The sequence below is a fragment of the Pyxicephalus adspersus genome, chromosome 3 (assembly GCF_032062135.1).
Source record: "Pyxicephalus adspersus chromosome 3, UCB_Pads_2.0, whole genome shotgun sequence".
Classification (NCBI taxonomy): Eukaryota; Metazoa; Chordata; class Amphibia; order Anura; family Pyxicephalidae; genus Pyxicephalus; species Pyxicephalus adspersus.
Genome location: NC_092860.1, coordinates 55050193 through 55075010, shown reverse-complemented (window position 1 = coordinate 55075010; position 24818 = coordinate 55050193). Strand labels below are relative to the sequence as shown.

The window sequence follows — 24818 nt, the reverse complement described above, 5'->3', positions numbered from 1 at the left end:
ACACACATAATAGGCTTAAAAATAGAATCAGGAGCGCAGGTACATTTCAATCTTTTTAGGATCTATAGTTGTACCTGGACCATGGAATCATGGGAGTTTCCCACGGTCCAATTCCCACTCTGCCATTGTTAATGCATTTACTAAAAATCATTGCATTTACAATGATTTCCTTACAACCTCAGTGGAGCTGATTAAAACGGAAACAAGAGAAAAAAGTATTGCTCAATATATCCTGCCATGTTTTACCTTTCATTTTCTAAATAATACTAAGAATACAAAACCTGAAACTGGACTGTAAATCAATTACAATAGCATAAAAGGAAACACTGCATATTAAGAATTGTTACTACACACAGCATGTATGTATACAATGGTTAAAGCATTCTTTAAAGCTGGGCTCCAAGCAAATACACAGATTAAATACATATAAGTAAGTTGTTACACCTTCCAAATGATATATATGTTGGTTCATTCATTTGTATATGTATGCAAGATTGCCACAACACTCATCATTGCCTAATTTAGGAGAGCTGCTTTGTTACTGCTGCAGTTTCATTTTCACTTTTTTGCCCATATCTTCTGAATGAACAGTGAAAAGAAAAGTAGCAGACTGTTGAGCTATTCTTTCTATCACTGTGATCTCTTCCCTTTTAACTTAGGTGCATCTAAACTGGGTATTTGTTCTGCTTTTCCTTTCTGCTTAACTTTTGCTGTACAGCTATTGTAAAAGGTTGTTGTTACCAGATCACAAGATACTTACACAGCTTTCAATTTGGGAATGTAATGATGATTACAGAGCATCAATAATTTGTGCCATTTTAAAAATGCCTGGAGTTTAGATATAAATAAACAGCCCTTTTTAATGGAAATGGGTTATTATGTTGCCTAAAAAGACTATTTGACATATTTGTTGAGGTTATGTAAAAAGTGACAAGTTATGCAAAGTGCATTAACCCATAGTGATCACCTTTTGTCAGTTTGGAGCACGCTGTACAAAAAGAGCGCGCTAATTGGCTGCTGTGGGTCATTGCCTTTTATTATATCACGGCTTGATCTGGTAAACTATTTTTTGTATGTTTTTCAAACTAACACATATAGGGGTCTCTTTATAGAGCAGTGAATCTGACATTCGCTGAAATATTCCCTGGTGGAGAATCAGTTACTGGCATTGACACACATGGACCTCGAAGATTGTTGTGAATGTTTCAGTGAATGTTCAGACTCACTGCTTTATAAATATACCTTATAGTGTTCTCATACATGCAGAATAATCACAAACAACATTGAACTGTATATTATTATTTTGTAATGAACATGTTGTGGATGTCTTTATTAGCAATTTGTGTAAATTGTTTATCTAAATACCTGCAATGGTACAATTGGTAGAACTAATTGGATTGGCGGATCCGAAAAACTATTAGAGGAAATGTAAATAATGTTATCATTGCTTGTTTATTGTTTTAAAGGTTTCTATTAATAATTTATAGCGGAGTCTTGTACTGTGTTAGCTATTGATTAATACAGTAAATTTGGAGTCTTAGTGATAACTTAAGTTATTAAAGATGCAAGCCTGCCGGATGTTCTTTGTTTAAATGCTCCTTCTCGCTATGAAAGTCATTTGGGTTTATTTACTAGAGAAGAAGAGACTTGTTAAAAAAAAGGATTGTTCAAACATGAAAGTTGTGTGCATAAAATTGTTCTTTTTTTCTTTCCTGATTGGGTACTCAAAAGACAGCTTAGGCTTATTTAAAAAATGTAGTGGACATTCATTTTTTTTAGGAGATAAAGCCTTTAATAAAACATTGAATTTCCTGTGTGGCTCATATACCAGGGTGCCATTGGATATAATAGTCTGCCTCTAGTGGTCAATGTTCAAATTTCTTATAAAATGCAAAAATAAAAATATGGAAGAACAAGCATACAGAAAAGTAAAAATCACATCTGGTAATGGTGCATTAATAACACTAATAAAATAAAAAAAATTACACTCATTTCTCTTCCTTACATTTGATTTGCAATGGCACACCGGTCTTGCTAATTAAAATAAGCCTTACATATCACACTATAAGATCGTCCTTGGTATTCTGAAAGCCCAATACATATATAACTTCCCATGTAATTCACAGTAACTCAGCTACAGAGAGTGAATCCTCTGTACACACACCAATTAACCTTACATGTCAGAATTTGTTACTCTGTCTGTTCACTAATATCGCTACATGCAGCTATAAAAGACAGATATAAATTACACTACACCCATTGTCCTGTATATTACACCTGCAAACTCAGCTCTCCATTCAGACGTCTATATATCAAACTTATATCTGTACTGCTTGAAACAATACACAGCCCTCATCCCACTGTCAAGAAATCCATTCAGCTGCCATGGTTGTCATCGCCTATAATTGAAAACTGCAGTGCTATGCCACATAGCTTTTTATGGCATTCCAGCTGTGTGAAATCACATTCGACCCTAAGTCTCTTTTGCTAGTGGCAAAAACTGGCAGTGTAAATAAAACTATAAGAGGGATGTAGAGTAACATTAAATGTTGAGATGTAGAGAAGGCCACAAATGGAATGGAATTCGACTGAACCAATCAAAGACCAGTGCAGAGTACATAAAGGTAGATCTATATATGTGTTATGCTAAAATCACAGATGTCAGCTAGTCTGTAACAATGACTAGACTTCAGTGAATCAAAGGTACTTGTTCCTAAAGATACATAGTTTGAAAATAGACTCCCTTTTGTTCAAAAGTCCCAAAGGGTATGCCAGAATCTCAGTCTAAGGCTGAACACAAAACCGGATATGTATACATGTTTGATATTTCACTTGATATTTTAAGCAGCTCACTAAAAGGTTGTTCAGTTGGCCTAACACAGAACTTTAATTGTTATGGACAATACCTTTTTTCTATATTAATGTAGCCTGAGTGTCAATCAGAAATAATTATTATGCCATGAGGGGGATTTATCAAATTACAGACAGAGCCAGACACCCACATAGCGCAAATCAGGCTAATTGAAATCATTTTATGACACCTACATTTATGGATAGTCAATAGAAGTCATACAGACATTTGTGGCAGAGCTATTATGCCATTTGGGGCAGTTTTTTACACCGGGATATGTTTTTTTTGGCACAGTGCTTCTTTTTAACAGAGGGAGGGACATTTGAATTGTGAATTACTATGGGCCCTATTTATAAAACAGGGAATCTGACATTTCTTTAAACATTCCCTCATGGGGATCAATTACTACCATTTAAACACATGGACCTGGAAGATTCCCATGAGGGAATGTTTGAGGAAATGTCTGATTACCTTTTTTATAAATGAAACCGTTTGGCCTCATAAAAAGTATCAATGTCCTTTCTTTCTGCATTTATTATTTTTCCGTAATTAATCTGTTACTGCTCAACTGTATCAGGTATGAGAACCTTTTTAATTCTGTTATGATATCCAAATTGCATAGAGTAAAAGGCTGTTTATGATTGACATTTTTTTGTGCACAAACCAATCAATTTACTATTTGGTAAATGATTAGTCATCAGTTACACAACATGGCACACATGGTATTTTGCCTTCCCGTCATTGAGGATGGGGATGAGATGAACCACAGGACCATGTGAGCTCTCAATTGGATATAATTCATCATTGGTACATAAATAAACTTGTTTGATCACTCCATGTCTGGAGTGATCAAAAAAATCAGTTGCACATGATCAGTCAGCTGTTGAATTCACTTCACATTCCCGGGCATTGGATTGGAAGTGAAAACTTGAGTGTACTAGACAATACACATATTCCAGATTACTGATCTGAAGCTTGTAATTAGCCCTAGAGAGGGTGCAGCCTCATCGCAATAATCAGTTCCTATGGCTTCTAGAGTCACAGGTAACACATTCAATTCAGAGATTTACAGTTGCAGAAATCTACATTTACCTTACTATTGTGTTTATTCATGTTGTCTGTACTGCGTTTCAGTGATCCATATCCCAGCAGCAACCAACAGCACAGGCAAAGGGGTTTCTTAGATGTCATCCATATAGATTAAGCCATGAACATTCAAACATGTGCAAATATTCTGAGCCATATCCTGCTTTGAAACATAAAATAATGAATATAATGAACTCCAGCGTTTTCCTATTTTACCAAAACCAAAAGGTTGCAATACAGTTATTAAGCATTTACTCAAAATGATACTTGGAGCTTTGTGTTCACTTTGGGCTTCTAAGTGGTATGTATCAAGGGTCACTTTAGGCAGGTGAATTTCCATGGTGCTAAGTAAGTTTTAAACTGTTAAAGTCTGTTTTGCACAGTCAGCTCATACATATTCTGTATTTGAGAGACAGGCTAGCCTATTTATTGGTGATGTGTTCTGGGTCAGCACCACAGGGCAGCACAGCAATATGATGAATATTACTTATTCTGCATTCCACTCTTTTTTTCAGCTGCTGCTGTTGATTAACGTTTTGTCCAGCGGACTATTCTAAGCAGGGAATATATTAAATAGGCAGATCAACATGTGCATCAAATATGTATATTCTATATTTCCCTAATAAAATTAAGGAAAACCTAGTAAAACACTATAGAAAAGTAAGTAACTAGTAAAACAGATACATTTATTTATTTAAACAGAAAATCTGTAGGCAGTAAAATACAATATGCATCCCTAAACAAAGTCATGTCGTGTCATTATTGGATGTTATCATTTCCAACACCGCTCCAAAATATGTGTGTTCATGCAAACTAGTTATGCTTTTGTGGCTATGCATTCCTGGTATGCATCCAGACCACTCTTCTACAGCTCATATGCAGCCTAAATTTACAAAATGATTTATTACAATTTACATACAGCACGCACAACTAGTTTGGCCCTCATCAATGCAAGATATGGAATGTATAATTTTTACTGGGACTTGCAGGTACCCTTCGTGGACAGCTAGGATGAAGTAGTGCAAAAAGAATAGAAAAGTAATTTATCTAAATCACTGTACATAAGGCACTATTGCACATTGCATACCATCACAACATTCCACACAGCTTTAAAGGAACACAGTTTTATAGTTATTTTGTTATATGTTTGGTGGATGTTGCAACTTCTCCTGATTTTAATGACAAATCAAAATTTAAATATTTTTGCACACGATTTGCAAATGTTTTTGTATCACTAACAATGACCAGAATGCTGTAATGGTTTGGCATCTTTATAATGAGTACAAGTATGAGTACAATATTATAACTGTTTGATGTTTGCAGGACAAGTACGACCCATCTTTTGTGCTAGTGCAGCGTTGCACAAGCATAGAAAAGATCTATACATTTCTCATTATTGCATACGGTTTGGGTCATTTATCCCACGTGTTCTCTGGTTCCAGATGGCAAGGCCCATTCAGGTGAAGCCTGCAGACAGCGAAAGTCGGGGAGGTATGTATTCACTGAGAATTGGGAAAATGCTTAGAAGTGTCTTCCAAAGCAATCCTACATCCCTAAGCTCAGAGAACCATCGTCATGTGGGCCTGTGTGTTCATTTAAAACATTGATTATTATACACCCTAGATCACAGAGTGTTCAACATCAATGTACGTTTACACTGTATCATTATAACGCACAGCATGTTCATTACTGCAGAATCATAACGAGAGCCATGGTCATTGTCACTGTGTGGAGACTCATCATCATTTTATAGTGTATTGCTGAACATGGTTCATGGACAGATTGGTGGCTTTCAATCAAGGCATTTGTAATAAAATGCATGAATAAATCTGGCCTCTCTGATGTATATTTATCTTATTTCTGACAGCTTTGTCTATAGATTTGGACGTAATAGTGCGAAGGCTTGGTTTTCAACCTCTATTATCTACAAATCTGTCTTTATGTGACATTACAATGTGCAATGATTGTGTTATCTGTATATGCCTTTATGTGTATCATTGTAATCCAGGGCAGTGCTTTCATTATTACTGTGAAGGTAACCAATGCCTGTTGCAATGTGCTTGGTATACATGTTCACCGGGATCACCGTGCATACTGAGTAATCAGTGATGATATAAGATTTATACAAAACTGATATACTCAAATGAGGCGTGGCGTGTACATGAGTATAAATGTGAATGACTGGATACTCTATAACATTAAACAGCATGCATTGTTTAGGAGTGATGCATTTACTATTTCATTGTACAGGCCAGAATGCCTATTATTTCAAGGATACTTATCATCATCATTATATAGTCATGCGTCCCCACATCCCCCTGCTTAGTCCAGCCTCCCTGACCTGGTTTTGCTGCCACTGTCTCCAGCAGCTGAGCACTCCTTAAACCCCTACAATATATATCACCACCACCCTGGCACACGCGTGCTGCCACATCCTATTGCCTTGGCAACCAGATGATGCTTTCAGCTTCAGATCTTCATGGTTGCAGGATAACATGTGAAATTGCCAGTCAGAGGGTGGAGAGAGAGAGAGAGAGGGAGAGAGAGAGAGAGAGAGAGAGAGAAGCTCCTGGGGAAGAGAGGGGGCCTGGTGTGTGGAGGGGGATTGTGATGAGAGAGAGTGCAACAGAGCATGCAAGATGGGAGGTAGAGGGAGTAGGATGCTCTGTGCAGCATGTGTGTGGAGGAGAAAGGGGGGTCTGTATCAGCTGTGTGTAGTATGTCAATACAATATTGTGGAATGTTTAGTGGGTCGCTGACATTTGTCTGCCATTCTGCATGAATTACACATGAGTGCGTGCTATTATGTCAAGTCCACAGGCATGTGGTAAATATAATAAAGGCATTCTAATTACACGAAAATGTATACATTTGAATCACCCTGAGGAATATGTACATGCTGCTATATGTATATGAGTTTAACATACTGTTCAGTCAATACATTTGTCATCTTAAGGTCACGTGAATACCATTCACCCAGTATTACAAAGTACAGTGGCTGTATGTGCATGAGTAAACCCTGCATGTGTAGAAGATAGTATATTGTGTCATTTACCATTCATGTGTTACATATATGCCTTAAAGATGTCATTAGTGTGATAAAAGGAATTTTACTTTGCTTTAATTAGATTTTCCATGACCCCTTCAGTTACAAAGGAAGATCAGTTAAGGTGTTTGAATTGGCAAACACAGGGCATTATGTATCAAAGTGTACTATAATCTGGGGGTATGTCTTTGTATCTACCTGTCAGCATCAGAACTGCCGCAAAGTTTTAATGTAATTGGTGGCAGTTGGATAATAACCCAATTTTGGTTAAGACTGAACATATTGATACATAAGACCCGTGTAATTGGCATATACAGCTCAGTTACCACCTCACATTGTATCATTGTAAATTTATCCTGCAAATATTTATCCATATAGCATAAAGCAACCTGCCAAGAATAAAATGTCCAGTTGTGTAATGACTCCATCTTCCAATGAACATGGATTTGTGCACTTGCCCTTTTTATTGTAGCGGAGATTCTGGTGGCTGTATTTAACAGCAAATATCTGGATCATACTGGAGAATGACAGACGTGGTCCTCATACATCTGTATCTACTATCCCAGCCCAAAACACATTCATTGGTTGTAGGAGTCATTATTACCCATACATTGAATAGTTATCAAGTGAATAATTTGTATATGTGTCCCAATAATTTTTACCAAATAATAATGCAATGTGAGGCTAGAAACCTAATAGGTCCATGCAAATATACTGCCTGTCTTGATACACCAACATGGTAGGCCCTTATATATTTTGATATTTTGATATCACCTTCACAAATGGAATTTTTAATCTTGTCAGATTTATCTATAAACCCCACTACACAATGTGTCATCTGGCACTAACTTTAATATTGGGCCGTAGGTGACCGCAAACTGTTTGTGGGGATGCTGAGCAAACAACAATCAGAAGAAGAAGTGACCAGCATGTTTCAAGCCTTTGGATCTATTGAGGAATGTTCTGTTCTACGGGGGCCTGATGGAAGCAGCAAAGGTAAGTTCAGAAAGTGGACTGTTCTGTCAGGCTCAGGACTTGTAGGCCTTTGTGACCATAGAATATCCCTTGTCTTTTATAATCAGAAGTAATTCTGATGTAGTGTCTTTCTTTATACCACATCTTATGAGAGAGCATTTTATGTCTGAGTGACTACTTCTGTACACATTTAGCAGACACTGCACCCCTTATAGGCGGGTGGGGAATTGAGGAGGCAACTTTAGGCCAAAGAGTGAGGGAATGTTGTAGGTACACATACAGGCCGTAGCTCAGATTTCAGTGTAATACCAGTATGTCTGTCTGTGAAAAGTAGTCATATTTTATTTATAAAGTTACGTATTAACTTTTGGACTGTGGATTCTCAGCAGTCTGTGTACTGTTTTGTTTTTTTCAGGCTGTGCTTTTGTAAAGTTTTCATCTCACGCTGAGGCTCAGGCAGCGATACATGCCCTGCATGGAAGTCAGACAATGCCAGTAAGTTATACATATCCTAATTACACAAAAAACAAGAACTGGTAATGCTGAAACGCTTTGTTATTTTTTTAGAAAAAACATATCTATTACTAATTATTAGTGCTTCCCTAAGACCCTTATTTTAAGGGTACCTCCATGCAAGAATATAGTCATAAAGGCTGGTTTAGACATTTTAGATTACCTGTTTTAAAATTACATAGAGCAGTTTATAAAATCTGCAAGGTAAAAAAAAATTGCTGCCAAATCTATTTTTTCCTAGAGAAGTAGAAATTGATTGTTCTACCAGGAACACACTCTGAAAAAAACACTGTATTGAAAAATATTGGCAGGTTTTCTTCTTCTGAAAAATGCCAGTTACCTGCATGTATCTAACAACTTAGGCCTGATTTACTATAGCTCTCCAAGGATACTCTTTCATCAGTGAACCTGGGAGATCCAACAAACCTGGAATAGATTTTCTAAAGTTGTTTGCTATTTATTAGCATATGTTTTTAATCCTGGACCAGATCCATTCCAGGTTTTTCGGATCACCCAGGTTCATTGACAAAAATGTATCCTCTTCAGTCTTGGAGAGCTTTAGTAAATCAGGTTCGTTATGTGCAATAGTCCATGGGCTTTTTTTTAACATCAAGCAAGTTTTTCCTTTCCTCACGTCCTCAAGTCCATTGTAATGCAAAACCTGCTTAAAACAGGTCAGAAGGAGATCAAATGCAGGTCTGATGCACAGGACAATGATTTCTGAATGATTTAAGAAGAGTTTTAAACTGATGTCAAACTAATGACATCTATGCAGGCGCAAAGCATATTGATCCCATGCCCTATGAGTGACTGACCTGCAACAGGCATGCAAATGAATCAGAGTTCCATATCTGAATAATTGTTTCAGGTTTGTGCCTCAAAGGATTACTGTCATTTGAATATCCTGATTGCAAAATAACTAGCATTGTTGGAAGCAAAAGTCAAAGGTGTCTGCTTTCTCATACATTTCCATTGGGGGTTTCTTTAGCTAATGGCTAGCTTTATGCTACCCCTTTATGCCACATTACACATATTTGTACCAATGTATGACCTATCTGTGAGTATTATGTTTATAGTTTATGGTAGCCAAATACTAAGCTATGGTAAAATGATCAAAAAACAATACAGATCAGATCAAACAAGTGGATTTTTAGTGCTTTGTAAAGAATTGATTTTTGTTGATTGAAAATATCATGGTGAGAAAATTGCATAGTGTATGCCTAGCATTACTAGAATATTAGACATATTACTTACACTGTTCTTTTCTGTATACTACCAGGGTGCCTCATCCAGCCTTGTGGTTAAATTTGCGGATACAGATAAGGAGAGGACACTGCGCCGAATGCAACAAATGGTTGGTCAGCTGGGAATCTTTACTCCATCTTTAGCTCTCCCCATAAGCCCATACAGTGCATATGCACAAGCGGTAAGTGTTACAGCTTGTTCTGTATGCACAGGTAGCGGGGGTAATAAATGGGACCAAACTAGAGATTGCTATGTCAGTGAGGAGGTCTGTAGAATATTATCCTATGCAGATGGTTAAAACAAAAATTCTCTTACTTAGATCACAGGTATGCAACATTTTATGTGAACAGCTCTGCATCAAGCATGTGCTACAAGTGTGGCCGATTTTCAGCATTCACTGGTGTGTGTTATGCTTCAGTCTAGACCTGAGCTTTTTACATGCGGCCTAAATCTTTTACTAAATGAATGAACATTTGAAAAATAGATCAAATATGTACTGCGAAAAGAACATGAAAATGATAGATTGTAAAATGATGAGTACACATGGTAATTAAACAAGTGGAAGGTAAGGCCAGCCTTGACTTGCCTTTGACAGAGCACCAAATAGTCATCTTTGATCAGTAAAAGAAAGTTGGAGTGAGTATATTAGATATACTAGCTGATTACCCAGCCCGGGTATTTATTTATTGCAATCTTATGATATACTATTATATTATAATGTCTCATGGTTGAAATGTGTCGATGCGTTTCCTAGTGATCACATACACACATCTATATATATAACACATACATACATACATCCAGATATAGCTGTGACATATAGCACAGCGTTGTACAAAGATGATTGGTGCACTCACATGAGTCTCAGTCATATGTATAGCAAGTTTGGTTGAAATGCGTTTTCGAGTGATGGTGGAACATACATACACACATACATACATACAATTTTATATATATCAATAATAATGGGAGTATGGTGATTTTTTAAAGGTCCAAAGATCACTAATGGCATGTTTGATATAAATAATAGACAGTTATATTACATAAATATTAGATCAAAGTGAGCTGCACCTTTGGAATATACATATGAGGAACGGTTAGCCATAGAAGTACATTGTACATAAAGAAATCTGGCTGGTGCAGAGAGTGGGTATACTATAGCAACCCAATCAGATTTATCTATGCAAAAGTAAAAACATGTTGGTTAATAAGCCATAAGTCCTTTTTATTTTTGAACAATCCATTTGGTTTCCACAGTGTAGCACACTCCCTATCCCAATATATGCCAATTTATTTTTTACATATGTTTAATACAATTGATATAGATATGGTGGAAATTGATAGATGATTTAGAAAAACTGCATGGCTTTTACAGCTGTAGAAAGATATTGTTATGCAGGTAAAGTATTGCCAAGTTCCTTGCTGAGTCTGTAAATGAAAGTAAGTTTCGAAGCACAGGAAGGAATTTAGCAGTTAGATATTTGATTTTATGTTGTGAAGAATTCTGGGGGTTAGAAAAGCTATACATAAATGGCAACTCAATATGAGCTATGAGATTGAGTCATAATTTGTATTCCAAAGTGCAAGTGAAAAAGAAGGACTTACACATGGAAGATGTACAGCTTTGACCTGGAGATAGGGAGCTGGAAATTAGAAGTGATAAATCTTGCACTGTTGAACGATGGGGCTTGTGATATCGTGAAATGGAATATGGATTGGTGATTGATGGAGCACAACTGGAAAAAATGAAGCAGAGAATGCAGATATATATACAGCTCGGGGATGTAAAGATAGACAGCTCGGAAAGAGAAGACACCCAGCTAGGATTGGAAGGAAATGCAGCCGAGATCTGCAGAGACACATTTTACGTCACAGCTAGAAGAGAGAAATTCTCAGGACTGCTTCCCTAGGGCAGATAATGAACAGCTAATGATGAAGGAGTTAATTTGGGATGAGAATTGTTGGGAAAGATTGCCCCCTTGTGTTGTGAAAACCGTATGACAGTTCTGCCTTTTCTGGCATTGATTGTAATAGTTTTGCCCCACCATTTTCTATTTTTTTTCTGTGTATGTTTGGCTAACAACAAGCAAATGAACTGGCACTGGCATAAAATTCACTTTATAGATATATATGAAACCCATGTAAATCACACTTCTACATAAATTATATTTGCCCTGAAGATGTTATATATTGAGTTTGATTGTATTCTCGGGAGATGAATTGCATTGATTTTGGTAAAGGTTATGGGAGCATGGTTTTACTATTACATTAACCTTTGCAGCCGCACTGGATACGTCTATCAGCATTCATTTCCACCATCAGTCTCCTCTCTCCTTTTCCTAATTGTTTGCTGTTAAAGGATTTTGCGGTCAGGTCTGTGAGGCTGACAGGCAGCAGAGGAGATCACCTAAGGGATTTCACTACACTAGATTTATGCATCAGTCCTGTATACATGGGCTTTGTTTAATCCCAGCTTTATTCAAACACTAGGGTAAAACAAAGCCTAGGTAATCATTTTAAAACTTTTTTTTAATTACATATTAAAGCTCTTAAAGTATCCTTCCTCCCCACATCACTTATTTAAAAATCTACTGTATGTTCACCTCAGCAAAACTTCTTGAAGATGTTTGTAAATGCTTGTTGACGCTTCTATTTTTTATATATTGTATAGGTACTATGATTACATATAGTCTTTTGTAGGGTTATTGTCCACATCAAGCACTATCTAAAACATAATTACATTTTGCTACATTTCTTTATGGTATATTACCATTAAACTAATCATTTCCTCACTTACCTCTCTCTGCCCTCCCCTATTCTGGATCTCACAATTTTTTTTCTTGACTTCTCCTGCCTTTGATTATCTATATACCTAGATATTTGATTCAATGACACCAGTAGATGTTGTTTAAACTTACATCATACTGATTTGTGTCTGTGTAATATAAGCAGATTGTATTGTTATGGACTTCTTTCTTAAAAACCTAAAAAATAAATGTATATCAGAAACAGATTGCTTATAATTCTAGCTTGTACTGTGTGGTTAATCAGCCTTGTTTAACTTGCCTTATGTTCTACCCATTTTCTGTTTGCTTATTATAGCTGATGCAGCAGCAGACAACAGTTCTGTCAACATCCCATGGTAGTTATCTGAGCCCCGGAGTGGCATTTCCCCCATGCCATATTCAACAAATAGGAGCTGTCAACCTGAATGGGCTCCCAGCCACACCCATCACACCAGCATCAGGTGAGCATAAGGTTATAAACACTGTGAATATTTGTCTACCATGATGACATATATCACTGATATCATTTGTGCCAAGATATATAATACCAATCTTTAAATATACCTTTATATATTGCTTTACAACATAAACATATGTATAAAAATACTACCTATTTGATACATTTTCCAGATTTGTCACAACTATGTAATGATTTTGATGCTTAAATTTGTGAATAGATATCATTTTGTAATAATCCAAGTAGAGTCTGGACACCAAAAGCAATTGGGTTGCATAGCAACACTGGGAGGGGGAGATGTTTTGCACAAATGTACAGAGTTCCTTTGTATAAAGGAGGGTTTCAGTTGCTAAGCAACACTGGAAGCAGCCTCGTAATATCAGGAGTTGTGTTGCTTAGTAACATTGAGAAGAGTTAAGTTGCTTAGTGACATTGGAAAGAATACATTGGTTAATGACACTGACGTGTTGCTTAGCAACTGTGTACAGCTGTTATTAAAACTGTGCTATTAATTAATATTTTTTAACATTTATATTTGCTCCACAGGACTACATTCTCCGCCTGTCATTGGTACTGCTGCTGTACCTGGCCTGGTTGCTCCGCTTACCAATGGATTTCCTGGGCTTGTACCATTTCCCAGCAGCCACCCTGCTCTGGACACAATTTACACTAATAGCATTGTGCCATACCCAGGTTAGTTGTAGGCTGACAAGCAAATAGTAGTAACCTCAACACAATACCACTGACTTGATATGTTTCATTTTTGATCTCTTGCTTTTCCTTTATAGCCCAAAGTCCAGCGCTGACAGTGGAGAGCCTGCACCCTTCCTTTACTGGGGTACAGCAGTATTCAGGTATATTACTGTATGCCAGCCTCCCCAGGCAACTTTTTATCACATTTTTCTAACAACTCTCTACACTATGGTTATTCTCCAAAAACAAAGCAAATAAAAAAAAAAACTCTGCCCTGACTATTGTAACATGTTTTAATGTAAACATATAGCAATAGAACAATTCTGCCATAAATAACCAAGGTCCACGCTTTGGTTCTTACAAAGCACTGTGGGGGGTTGTCCTTCCTCCAATTGTTAGAGTGTGAATCCTAATAGTTAAGTGTGGATGTGAATTGTGTCTGTACCAGTTATTATCCAATCAGAGTATATTTTGAAGTGTATGTCAAAAATATCTACACATATTACATAAATACACAATTATAAAATAACCACTGATATGTCAGATCAGAAAAGCACTCAGATCCTTATTTCTGTTGTGGGCTGACATTACCCAGCACTTTTATAACCTTGATAGAGATAGTGTTGTCAGTCCTGCCCATGTTTTTCTTGTCAGACTACTTAGACTTTCCCATCTCCACAACATAAAGCATAAATATTCTGTAGCCCCATGGGCTAGGATGAATATTTACTGTCTTTGAGACAACAGAGGAAGTGTGCACAGGACACATGACAGTTCTGAATTGCTGACATGATCAACACTTACCAAACAGATATAGCAAAACACTTTTACCTGGATATTTAACGGATTGTTGAAAGGGAGAAAATAAGAAAAGTTCAGTATTAGGGTTTACATTCATTCAGTATTCATTAAATTGATGAATTTTACATTTACTAAATGTTTATGGCAGGTAATATTGAAATTACAGTTATTGATTCACCAATAATGAATGTTCGGCAAGAGTCACATTTATTTCTTTATAAATACATCCCTATAAGTCTTTTGTTTTTTCATTTAGGATGGAGCCAAACTAAAATTTCTTTAGCTATGAAACAACTTTTCCATATTAACAGTTTCATTTGTGCAAGTCCATGGGTACTGCAGTGAACCATAATAAATAGTGCTAAGGATGAATAATAGTCATAGGAGTCAGTAGAAATGTCACTGTCCAATGTCAGATAATATTATCAGCAAATAGTCAAGTGGGTTTCTTTCCATTTATAAACATTTTTACATGCCTAAGTTCTAAAGGTATTGCTAATTACAGTTAGCAGGCATCATTAGTGATTCGTATAAACCAATTTTAAAGGCATTATTATTATTACACAGGATTTATATAGTACCAACATATTATGCAACGCTTCACAAGGTCCATAGTCATGTCACTAGCTGTCCCCCAAAGGGGCTCACAATCTAATGTCCCTACCATAGTCATATATCATTTACTACAGTCTAAGGTCAATTTTGGGGGGAAGCCAGTTAACCTAGCTGCATGTTTTTTGGAATGTGGGAGGAAACCGGAGTACCAGGAGGAAACCCACGGAAACATAAGGAGAACCTGCAAAACTCCTGGCCGAGATTTGAACCGGGGACCTAGTGCAAAGGCCAGAGTGCTAACCTTTAAGCCACCGTGCTGAACGTTTGTGTGATCTTTTTACAGTCCAGGGCCAATTGAGATGTACATTTATTGACACATATATTCAGTAATATATCAAAAAGGTTTAGGATCGAAAAGGCTGCTAAAAATAAAGGAATGCATCTGAATATAAACAAAGGTCATTCAGGTCTTACTATGGATAGGTATTTCTATAGCACTGACACATTCCACAGCATTTTTAAGGTCTGTAGTCATGTCACTAACTGTCCTTCAGAAAAGATCACAACCTAATGTCCCTGCCATAGTCCTTCTCTAATGCCCTACCCATAATACTGATGTGCCAAGTTGAGCTTCTACAGATACAAGACTATAATTACAGGGCTGCCTCTACATTCTCACATTTTATGAAGTACAATGTTATTTTTTTCAGGAGGAAAAATATATATTTTCAGAGTACAACTAAGGCACAATTAACAGATATAAATGTTCCCTATAACATATGAGATCTTCTCTTTTTGAGTTCTATTTTAATTGTGCCCTGATATCTCCTGAAAATTGGTTATGGGGACATTGGAGGTGGAAGACATTTGTTATGTGAATCTAGCCACTCTAAGATTAAAAGAGCATTTTACTTCAGACTACCTCCGATGGAGAAGGATTAAAGATCAGGGATTTGCTGGTCCCATGACACCAGAATAAACAGAACAAATGGATTTCCCTTTCCTGGCTCTCTCCACAGATGCCTTTCTTCTTTTCCTTGTTCACCTTTGATACATAATGGTGGATTTCAACATGCAAATGTTATGTTTTACATTTCTGCTGTTATGAATTTGTAACTGTATACCATTTTTACACCTTTTGAGTTGATCATTTTCTTTTTTTTTCCACCACAGCTATTTATCCCACTGCGGCTCTTACGCCTGTCACACACAGCACCCCACAGCCTCCTCCTATATTGCAGCAACGTGAAGGTAAGACTGCTGATGGAGACCAATGCTTAAGTAAACCTTTTACAAACCTGACCAATTTAAAGCTAAACTCCAGACAAATATAGAAGACATAAATAAGTGCAGCTCTGGGATCAATAGTACATCATTAAACTATCGTAAGTATCCAAAGTTTTTGAGGGATCAGCTACTTGTTATCCTCTGCATAGCAGACTAGGACTCAGACTGGGAGAGGAAGTTATTAAGATTTGCTGCAGTACTCATGCTAAAAAAAGGACATGCTGAAAGGAGAAATTAGAGTGATAGAGGATTGAGCTTATTGGCCTTCACTTCTTGTTTTAATGTCCAGTCAAATGTTTGAATAAATTGACAGCATAAAAAAAATCTTGTTTTATACTCGGGTCACTCCAGTAGATACCGCTGTGTTGTCAGGTAAAGTGTGTAACACTAATTGTACAAAATTATTGTAACCAGTAAAAATGGGGAAAAAAGATATGCAGGCTGATCTCAGGTGATTTTATATTTTTCCTTTTTAAATATTTTAAAAGTAACACACCATTGATATATTCATGTTAATTTAATTTGCATTTCTACTGATAACTGCTTAGTAATGGCCGCATTTTGTGCCCTAGGTTTATACTCAGGTATATACTCAATGTAGTTTTCCTGTTTTTTTTCAGGTAAAGTAGGTAGGAACCTTGGTTTAAATTTGGATCAGATTAAATTTATTAGGTCTCCTCCCTTGCCAGACAGGACTGTGTAGTGTTACAGAACTTTATAGTTCCTATGATTGGATGGATGGAAATACAAATTTAGCAAGTAAAACTAATTTTACATATGTATTTCTTTTGTTCAATTTTTCTTGGAGTTCAGCTTTAATTACATGAAAAAAAAAAAACATAATTAAAAGCTATTTAAAACTGCATTTAAAATTGATTAATAGATCAGCAAGAATGGGGGCAGAGTGGGGAAGGGTTAGATTGTCTCTCAGATTGTTATTGCTGTCTCTTTGTTCATTTAGGCATGAAAGTGGGGACATGTTTATGTAAGTGAGGTTAAATGCTGTGTTATTTTTTCTTTTTTTGCCATTGGAGATAATTCTCTACAAGCTGTCCCACTGACAAACTGTGTGTCTGAATGTGACAGAGTGTCACTGGGAGGCAGTTGAGGGGAAATCACCCCAAATGGGATGCAGTCAACAGTAAAAACCTGAGGGCCTAACATCTCCCCCTATACCACATTTGAATAGAAATATTTGTATTGACATGGCTTGTCATTATTACAGAATAAAAAGGCTGCAGAACTTAGTAGTAGTTCCTTAAATAGGATATTTCATGCCTTCTTTAAGCTCCAGAATTTCTAAATATTTGAAAGTTCCAGTATTTCAAAGGTTGAGACTTTGGAATAATCAGCAAGGTAGCTTGCATTAAATGTGGGTCTGCAGTAAGGGAGCCAGGTGCTGACCATCCACTTGTACATGCCTCTCTTGCTGGCTGGCCCAGACCCAAAACTTGCACCTGGCTTCCTTGGTAGTTTGTTCAGATCTTTCCCTCGCACCTTTTCAGCCAACAAAGGAAGCCAGATGCAAGTAGAGGTAGACACAGTATGGAAGGACGACTCCTCAGATTGTTTGCTGATGATTAGATTTCTGGCTGTTGAAATCTTTCAGTTTTATCCTGGAGTTCAGCTATTCCATATTTTGTTCTTTTTGTCTAGCCTAGTCGACCCTTTCACTTGGCTAGCTTGCTATTTAGCCAAACCCTAATATTATCATATAAACCGAATATTAACCTAAATGAAAGAAAGAAAGTCAGCTCAAATCAATATATGGAAAGAGAATCTATAGTGTTATACTCAAGGAATTCTATTGTCTCAATATTCCTGACGCATTTCGCCCAAAAAGTAGATTCTTTAGGAGGTAGAGAGACTTGAGTATTGATTATACTAAAAGAAAAAAGAGTGCAATACATCCAAGAACCATCAAAGAAATAATTACAGTTGTATAATCCTAATATACATTTCTCACAGAATTAATTGACCATTTAGGTTGTATAGTTTAGATAATCAAAACAGCTTTGTACAGAAAACTGAAATAATATACCATAGATTTATATTGTTAAATTACAATATGATGTTAAAGAACAAAGCTGATAATTGATTTGACATATGGTTTCCCAGATACTATGATAATATACTGGTTTAAAAAATGAATTCAATAGATACCCATTTTGGTATGAAAATAAATTGTCAAGGACTTACTATGATTAAGGAACCTGTCCAATGATTATATCAAAGGGTGTGCATAGTGAAGAGTGTAGAAAAAGAAATGTGAGTTTGTTTGAAGCTGAAGCACTAATATATAAATACACCTTCATGAACAATTGCTTTTCACTTTGTATGCTTTCAAAGTGAAGAACTTAATCTATGTCTATAATATGTATCTCTGTGATCATCTCACAGGACCTGAGGGTTGTAACCTATTCATCTATCACCTGCCCCAAGAGTTTGGAGATAATGAACTTACACAAATGTTTCTGCCCTTTGGAAACATCATTTCATCCAAAGTGTTCATGGATCGAGCAACCAATCAGAGCAAATGTTTTGGTAAGTTTTAATCATAGAATCTGCCAGAGGATGGAGTTTGATTGATTTTATTTAAGAGGTACATTATAACTGTATTATTTTGTCTTCATCTTAGCAATTTATCGTCATGAAATATAATGACAAGTAATCACCATATAGATGCATTTATCAAGGATTTTTCCAAGGAATCCCAGCCTGCGAGAACTTTGGGTTACTTGTGATGTGTCATGGAAGAAGTGACTGTCAAATCAAAAAGTGGGAATTGTAGCATACTTTCACCAAATTGAAAAAAGATGTAGAACTGAAAGAAACAGGCACACACAGTACACATAAAGTACAAGTTGTTTCAACAAACCAGGCTACATTTCTTACTTCACATTCACTGAATTATAAACAGTATAATTAATATAGTGAAACACTTTTACGTTACAAGAAACAGCTGTTGGATGAGGATTGGACAATTTTCAATGCTGTTTTTGCTTGGGATGTATTTATCAAGGATTTACTGATTACATTTACTCTTTTATGAAAAGGATTAGGTAAATTAATCTAAGTAAGATTCAAAAGAATTTTCCTATCATTTTCTACCTAGATTTACTCAATGCATAATATTTATTGGGTGAATCTTGTTACATCTAATCTTAAAAAGTTGAATTTGTGGATATATTATATAAAAAGTATTGTATATATCATATATTTTGGGCAAATTTGTATCAATTGGTTGAAATAAATGTGTACGCGAGCTACCAGCAAATAAACTTTTTCTTTCACATGGCTCACAAGTGTAGTAGTGCAGCTGAGAGATTTAGTGTTTCCCATGCTGCTCTACTCTCCTAGGCTGGGGCTCTGTAGCCCCTGGTCCTTAGATGGTAAAAGCTGCAAGGGCCTGAGGTAGTGGTGAAACAAGTGCTACCACCAGGTGGGAAAAAATAACTTGAATAGTGAAAAAAAACAGCGTTCTGGTGCAGGAGAGTGTGCTACTTTCAAACTAAGTTCCACTCGCTTAAAAAAAAAAAAAGGGTTTCATTATAAGTCATAACATTCTTACTTTTTTAATAACACTATATTGTATACTGTTGAAATACCAGAGTATGTGTATGTGTAATTGCAACCTGCTAAAACATTCCAATAAAATGTGTGGACCTACCACTCTTTTAGATGTAGGGAATATTTAATTGGTTATATTTTAACGTTGGCTTGTATAACTGGTAAAAAACTAGGCTGGCTGATCCCAGAAGGTTAAGGCACTGCAAGCTGAAAGGAGCCATTGACTATAAAGTGTAGAACCCAAGGGAGCTTGCCTAAAGCTGGCAAGGCTCATTTACACCTTGTTTTAGACTTAATGGGTCTGATTTAATAAAGCTCTCCAAGGCTGTAATTTGCTATTTGTTAGCAGATGTTTTCAATCCTGGACCAGATCCATTCCAGGTTTGCTGGATCACCCAGCTTCACTGATGAAAGTCTGGGAAAGCTTTAATAAATTGGGCAAAAGACTGAGCAGCTCCACCAAAGCAGTTGGAGACAATCATTAGTGCTTGACTGACTACTTCCTTATCTGACAGTGATTCAAATTCTGTTACAAAACTCTTACATCAGCTGCTAACTTAGAGACTTCAACTGGTCACATTCAGCCAAAGCTTGCTTCTAAAGTCGGAATGCATCAAGTAGTGCAAGGAAGATTTCACCAGAACAACTCATAGGGTCTATGTATAAAGCAATGAATCTGACATTCACTGAAAAATTATTTGGTGGATAATCAATTACTGCTATTGAAACACATTGGCCTGGAAGATTCCTCACCAGGGAAAATATTATAAATGTCACTCCCTCAGTAACAAACCATCATACAACCACACACAATTGAGCTCGATATGAAGAAAAGTGTCACATGATTAGCCAACATTTCTTAATTAGCACAAAAAAGATATTTCTCACTCCAAACCTCTGAATGATTGGAGGTGTGTGCAAGGTAAAGTAGTAGGAGAGTGTTAAGTGAATTTTGAGTAACTCTATATTCAATGAATGGTAAACAGGATGTAAAGTTCTTTCCCTTTGTAGAAAAGTTGTTGAGGAAATCTTGTTTGATGAAATTTTCATTAGATAAATTTAGTTTAACTTCATTATGGCTGGGTGAATCTTGTTTAAACCTGGCAAAAACTACTAAATAGATAGAATGTGGTGCATATATACAGGAATTTATTAATTCTTGATCGACATGGTCTGTCCCTTCTGCAGTAATGAACCTGCCAGCACACAATTTTTGAACAATTTATTATTTTTTTTTTTAGTTCAGAAATTTTGTTGAATCCCTGATAAATACACCCCATAGAATATTTATAACCATTATATCTTGTTGTTACCTCATTCGCTAGGATTTGTCAGTTTTGATAATCCATCCAGTGCTCAGACTGCAATCCAGGCCATGAACGGCTTTCAAATAGGAATGAAGAGGCTTAAGGTCCAGCTAAAGAGGCCCAAGGACACAAGCCAACCATACTGACCACCCACAGGCCGATAGGCCCCTCCTGATCATACAGGTAAAACTTCATTCTTTTGTAGCTTCTTTTATTCTGCTTTTGTCAGAGGATTTCTACATAGGGCAATATTGGTTTTAACTCTCCTTTTCTGCAATGTTATTTTAGCATTGTGGAGCTACCCTTTTGACACAAATTTGTTTTTACTGCAGGTACACAATGGACCTTTAACTCCTGAATCCTTCCCTATAGGATTATGGAAAAAAAGAAGACTTTTTCCTTCTAAACACTCCCTCCCACCCTTGAGCCTCATGACCTTTGTCCCTCACCCACACTCAAGGACCAAAAAATTTAAAAAAATGACTATGGGAAGAAGCAGCAAGAACCAAGCTACCTAAACACAAGGTTGTGTCTTGTGAGTGTTCTATGTCTGTCTGCTGAACGCCCAAGAAAGACCACCCCTGATGGAACAAACTTACACCTGATGACCTCCTACAAATGACCAAATACATGAGGGGATACAGGGGAATGCCCTTTGGGTGGCAAACCCCCCACCATAAGAGTGTCTACTGATTTGCAGTGCAAAGAACTGTTTACGTATTTATATGAACATATTTATTTATTGGGGAGGCCCAATGCAACATACCACACCCCTTCCACTGCCAGAGGGCCAAGCAATGTGGGATGGTGTTAAACATTGTTTATTTTGTTCTAGATTTTTTTTTTCATGGTTATTTGCGGAGGACAGGGTGTTCTGGGTGGGCAGGAGTGGAGCTCAGCAGAGTTCAAAGGTCATGTTTACAAAGCAGCCCCCCTACACTCACAGGGAAGTTTCCATTTGTTTGCTGCTCATACGCCTGGCCCCCCAGAAAAAGGGCTGGACTTCTGCATCTGCTCCAAAACCCTGCTCTGCATCTTTCAGGACTGGGAAAAATAACCACTCAGTGATGTTCTGTGGAAAAACTGCAGAGGAGAAGCTGAATCCAATATCCATGCCCCATTCATGGGGCAGAATTCACCTGCTACCTACCCAACCTCCCTTTGTGTTAATAAGGTGCTAATGGTCTTATTAACCAAAACCAAATGCTTAGAGTTTCAAAGCATCTCTCATACTAAAAAATCTGGTTGTGCAGACTTTTTCACATATGTCAGATTCCCCAAACTGCCACAGCTGCTTTTCTGTTTAGAGAACAGATCTATGACTGCTTATCAGAGGGTTAAGGCTTCATCAGAATTAAAAAAGAGATCTGTAATTAATACAGTTTTATAGGCCAAGTTGGGCAGACAGAGTAGAGAAAATCAGTATGACTCCACACTAAGCTGATAAATCATACCACAGCTTGGTGTGAATCTTGGAATCTTGTTCACCTGTTAGATACATATTATTCATAAAAAGATAATTGTATGCCTATTTGTACCATTGCCCAGTGCATGGCTGCCAGCATTTTAAATTATTCCTGGGACACCTTGCTATGGAAAAGGTGACTCTATTTGCATTAATAGAATGGTCTACATGGGCCTTGCTAGATTTTAATCTATATCATATTATGATGCCCATGGTTAGCTAAGCTATAAGATTTCAGTGTAGTGAATAAAAACTTCAGTTATTGCCCATTGATATGCACCTATATTAGAAATTCTGCATTTAAGTAAATAAAACTATCACACTTATTATATATTGATAAGAAAGGATTTACAATTTAGTTAGAATAGACTTAAGCACATGTGAATGCACATTTATGAATAAAACATGATTACATTTAAACTTCACCTGTATGCACAGTAGATAGCTATTTTGTGGGCCGACTCGGTCTATAAAATAGCTGCCTGTGCTATGTAGGTGATAGTATTTTTGGCCAAAGTTGCCTAAAGAACATGGGCATGTGATTATTATAAATTTGTAATGTCTTACTAAGGAAACCCAAATAGGGCTTTTAGGGATTTGTAGAAGTTAGGTGTAACTGAACGAGGTTATTTTAGTGTAGTATCCACAAGACATGGTGGAGTACAGTGGTCACTGGCAAGTGATAAAAGATCAATTAATGGAAACCGATTTTGCTCATTTCTTTAACCTGCTCAGTGCAGTAATGAGGTAACAGCCTACCCCAGGAACTAGGGGTCGTTGCATCTGTGGTCACTTGTAAATACCATTTTTATACTTCAAACATTCCTTATCTCAGATGTGAAAAGATGAGGCCCTGGTTAAGCACAAGAAGGAAGGGGGGCTTCAGGGCTTGTTTTACCTCTCCCGGTTCTTCAGTCTATAACTACCACAAATTATCAGTTTACCCTCTTCTCTAAATGGATAGCAGCATCACGTAGTGCAGATTTCTTAAAGGATGTCACTGTTACACTTCTGTAGATGAAAAATATCTTCCCCCTACCCATATTCGCTGTTGCAGGGTCTCTGAATGGCACTATGTGTATATATAGACATAAGAATATATTTGTGCTGCAGAGGATAACACAGATTACTACTTGTAAAACCTATTTTCCACTGTCAGATGGGCCACAATTGTGTTGTTCTAGTTATTGTATTATAGGCCTCCTACTTAATTTAAGGGGGTAACTCTTTTTATGCCACTTGGACTTCAAACCAAATTGTGGAAATATATATGTAAACCTTTCTGAGATTAAAATAATTGAGATTCTTGCCACCATAAATTCTGTAGGGGCTAGGCCTGAATACTATAAGCTATTTTTTCCATGAATATAAATAATAAGGCTTGTGGCCTAATTCTGATTTTGACTTACAAGTAAATATATTACATAAGCTATACAGGATATTTGAAGAGAAAGACAAAGCACAGTTTAACCTCATTGAAGCTGGATGAGGAAAAGGGTTAAAGCAGCTAATTATTTAGCACTGAAATTTCTCACATCAACCTCCACAGCTCGCATTGCCATTGGTTTATTCATCTTGTACAGGGAGTTTCCAAGATTGCCACCAACGTGAGCAGGAAATCTTCAGGGCTGTAAGTGATTAATTACCATATCGTATTCAGTGCTAATTTGGCACCGGAGAATTGGGCAGCACATGGACCTGTGCCTCATGTGCTTTCTCTGCATCACAGCCTTTTCATATGTCACCTGGGCTGCACATTACCTGGGTGGGTATAAGATTAGATCTGTGACAGAAAAATCCAGGTGTTCAGAACAGCTGCCATTTACGAAAGAATTAAAAGCTAATTCTTAAGGCTGAGTGTTTTCCTGTCTTTTCTTACGGTTTTTTTGTTTAATGTTCCAGGATATCAAAATGTATTGTGTGTGCGTGTGAAAATGTGAATGTGTGCATCTATAGTAGGAGATAAGTGCAACTATCTCTGCGCTAAATAAGATAGATAAGGCCCAGAATTGCCCACATCATTGTTGTTCCTCAGTTGCCTTTTGGTAAAGGCCCTCCCTGTCAAACAGAAACAGAAGTAAAGGCTCTCAGTGTAGGTGGACGCTTGCTTTCACTGTACCAACACACATCAAGGGAAGGACCATGAAAAGCACAAATTCTAAAGTATCAGTTTTGTTAGCA

General features: G+C 36.9%; 1 protein-coding gene across 2 annotated transcripts in view; it reads left to right on the top strand.

Annotated features, from left to right (window-relative positions):
• Window positions 1–24494, top strand: part of CELF5 (CUGBP Elav-like family member 5) — an 81385-nt gene extending 56891 nt beyond the window's left edge. Inside the window, exons 3-13 of one of the 2 annotated variants that reach the window (XM_072404719.1) lie at window positions 5380–5428; window positions 7851–7979; window positions 8374–8453; window positions 9751–9897; window positions 12819–12963; window positions 13506–13652; window positions 13748–13813; window positions 16182–16259; window positions 18696–18839; window positions 21191–21355; window positions 21505–24494. In XM_072404719.1, coding sequence (XP_072260820.1) covers window positions 5380–5428; window positions 7851–7979; window positions 8374–8453; window positions 9751–9897; window positions 12819–12963; window positions 13506–13652; window positions 13748–13813; window positions 16182–16259; window positions 18696–18839; window positions 21191–21318 — 1113 coding nt within the window. In that variant the 3' untranslated portion in view covers window positions 21319–21355; window positions 21505–24494. The remainder of the gene's footprint in view (window positions 1–5379; window positions 5429–7850; window positions 7980–8373; window positions 8454–9750; window positions 9898–12818; window positions 12964–13505; window positions 13653–13747; window positions 13814–16181; window positions 16260–18695; window positions 18840–21190; window positions 21356–21504) is intronic. The other variant, XM_072404721.1, reaches the window with a different exon arrangement.
• The last annotated feature ends 324 nt before the right edge of the window (window positions 24495–24818 follow it).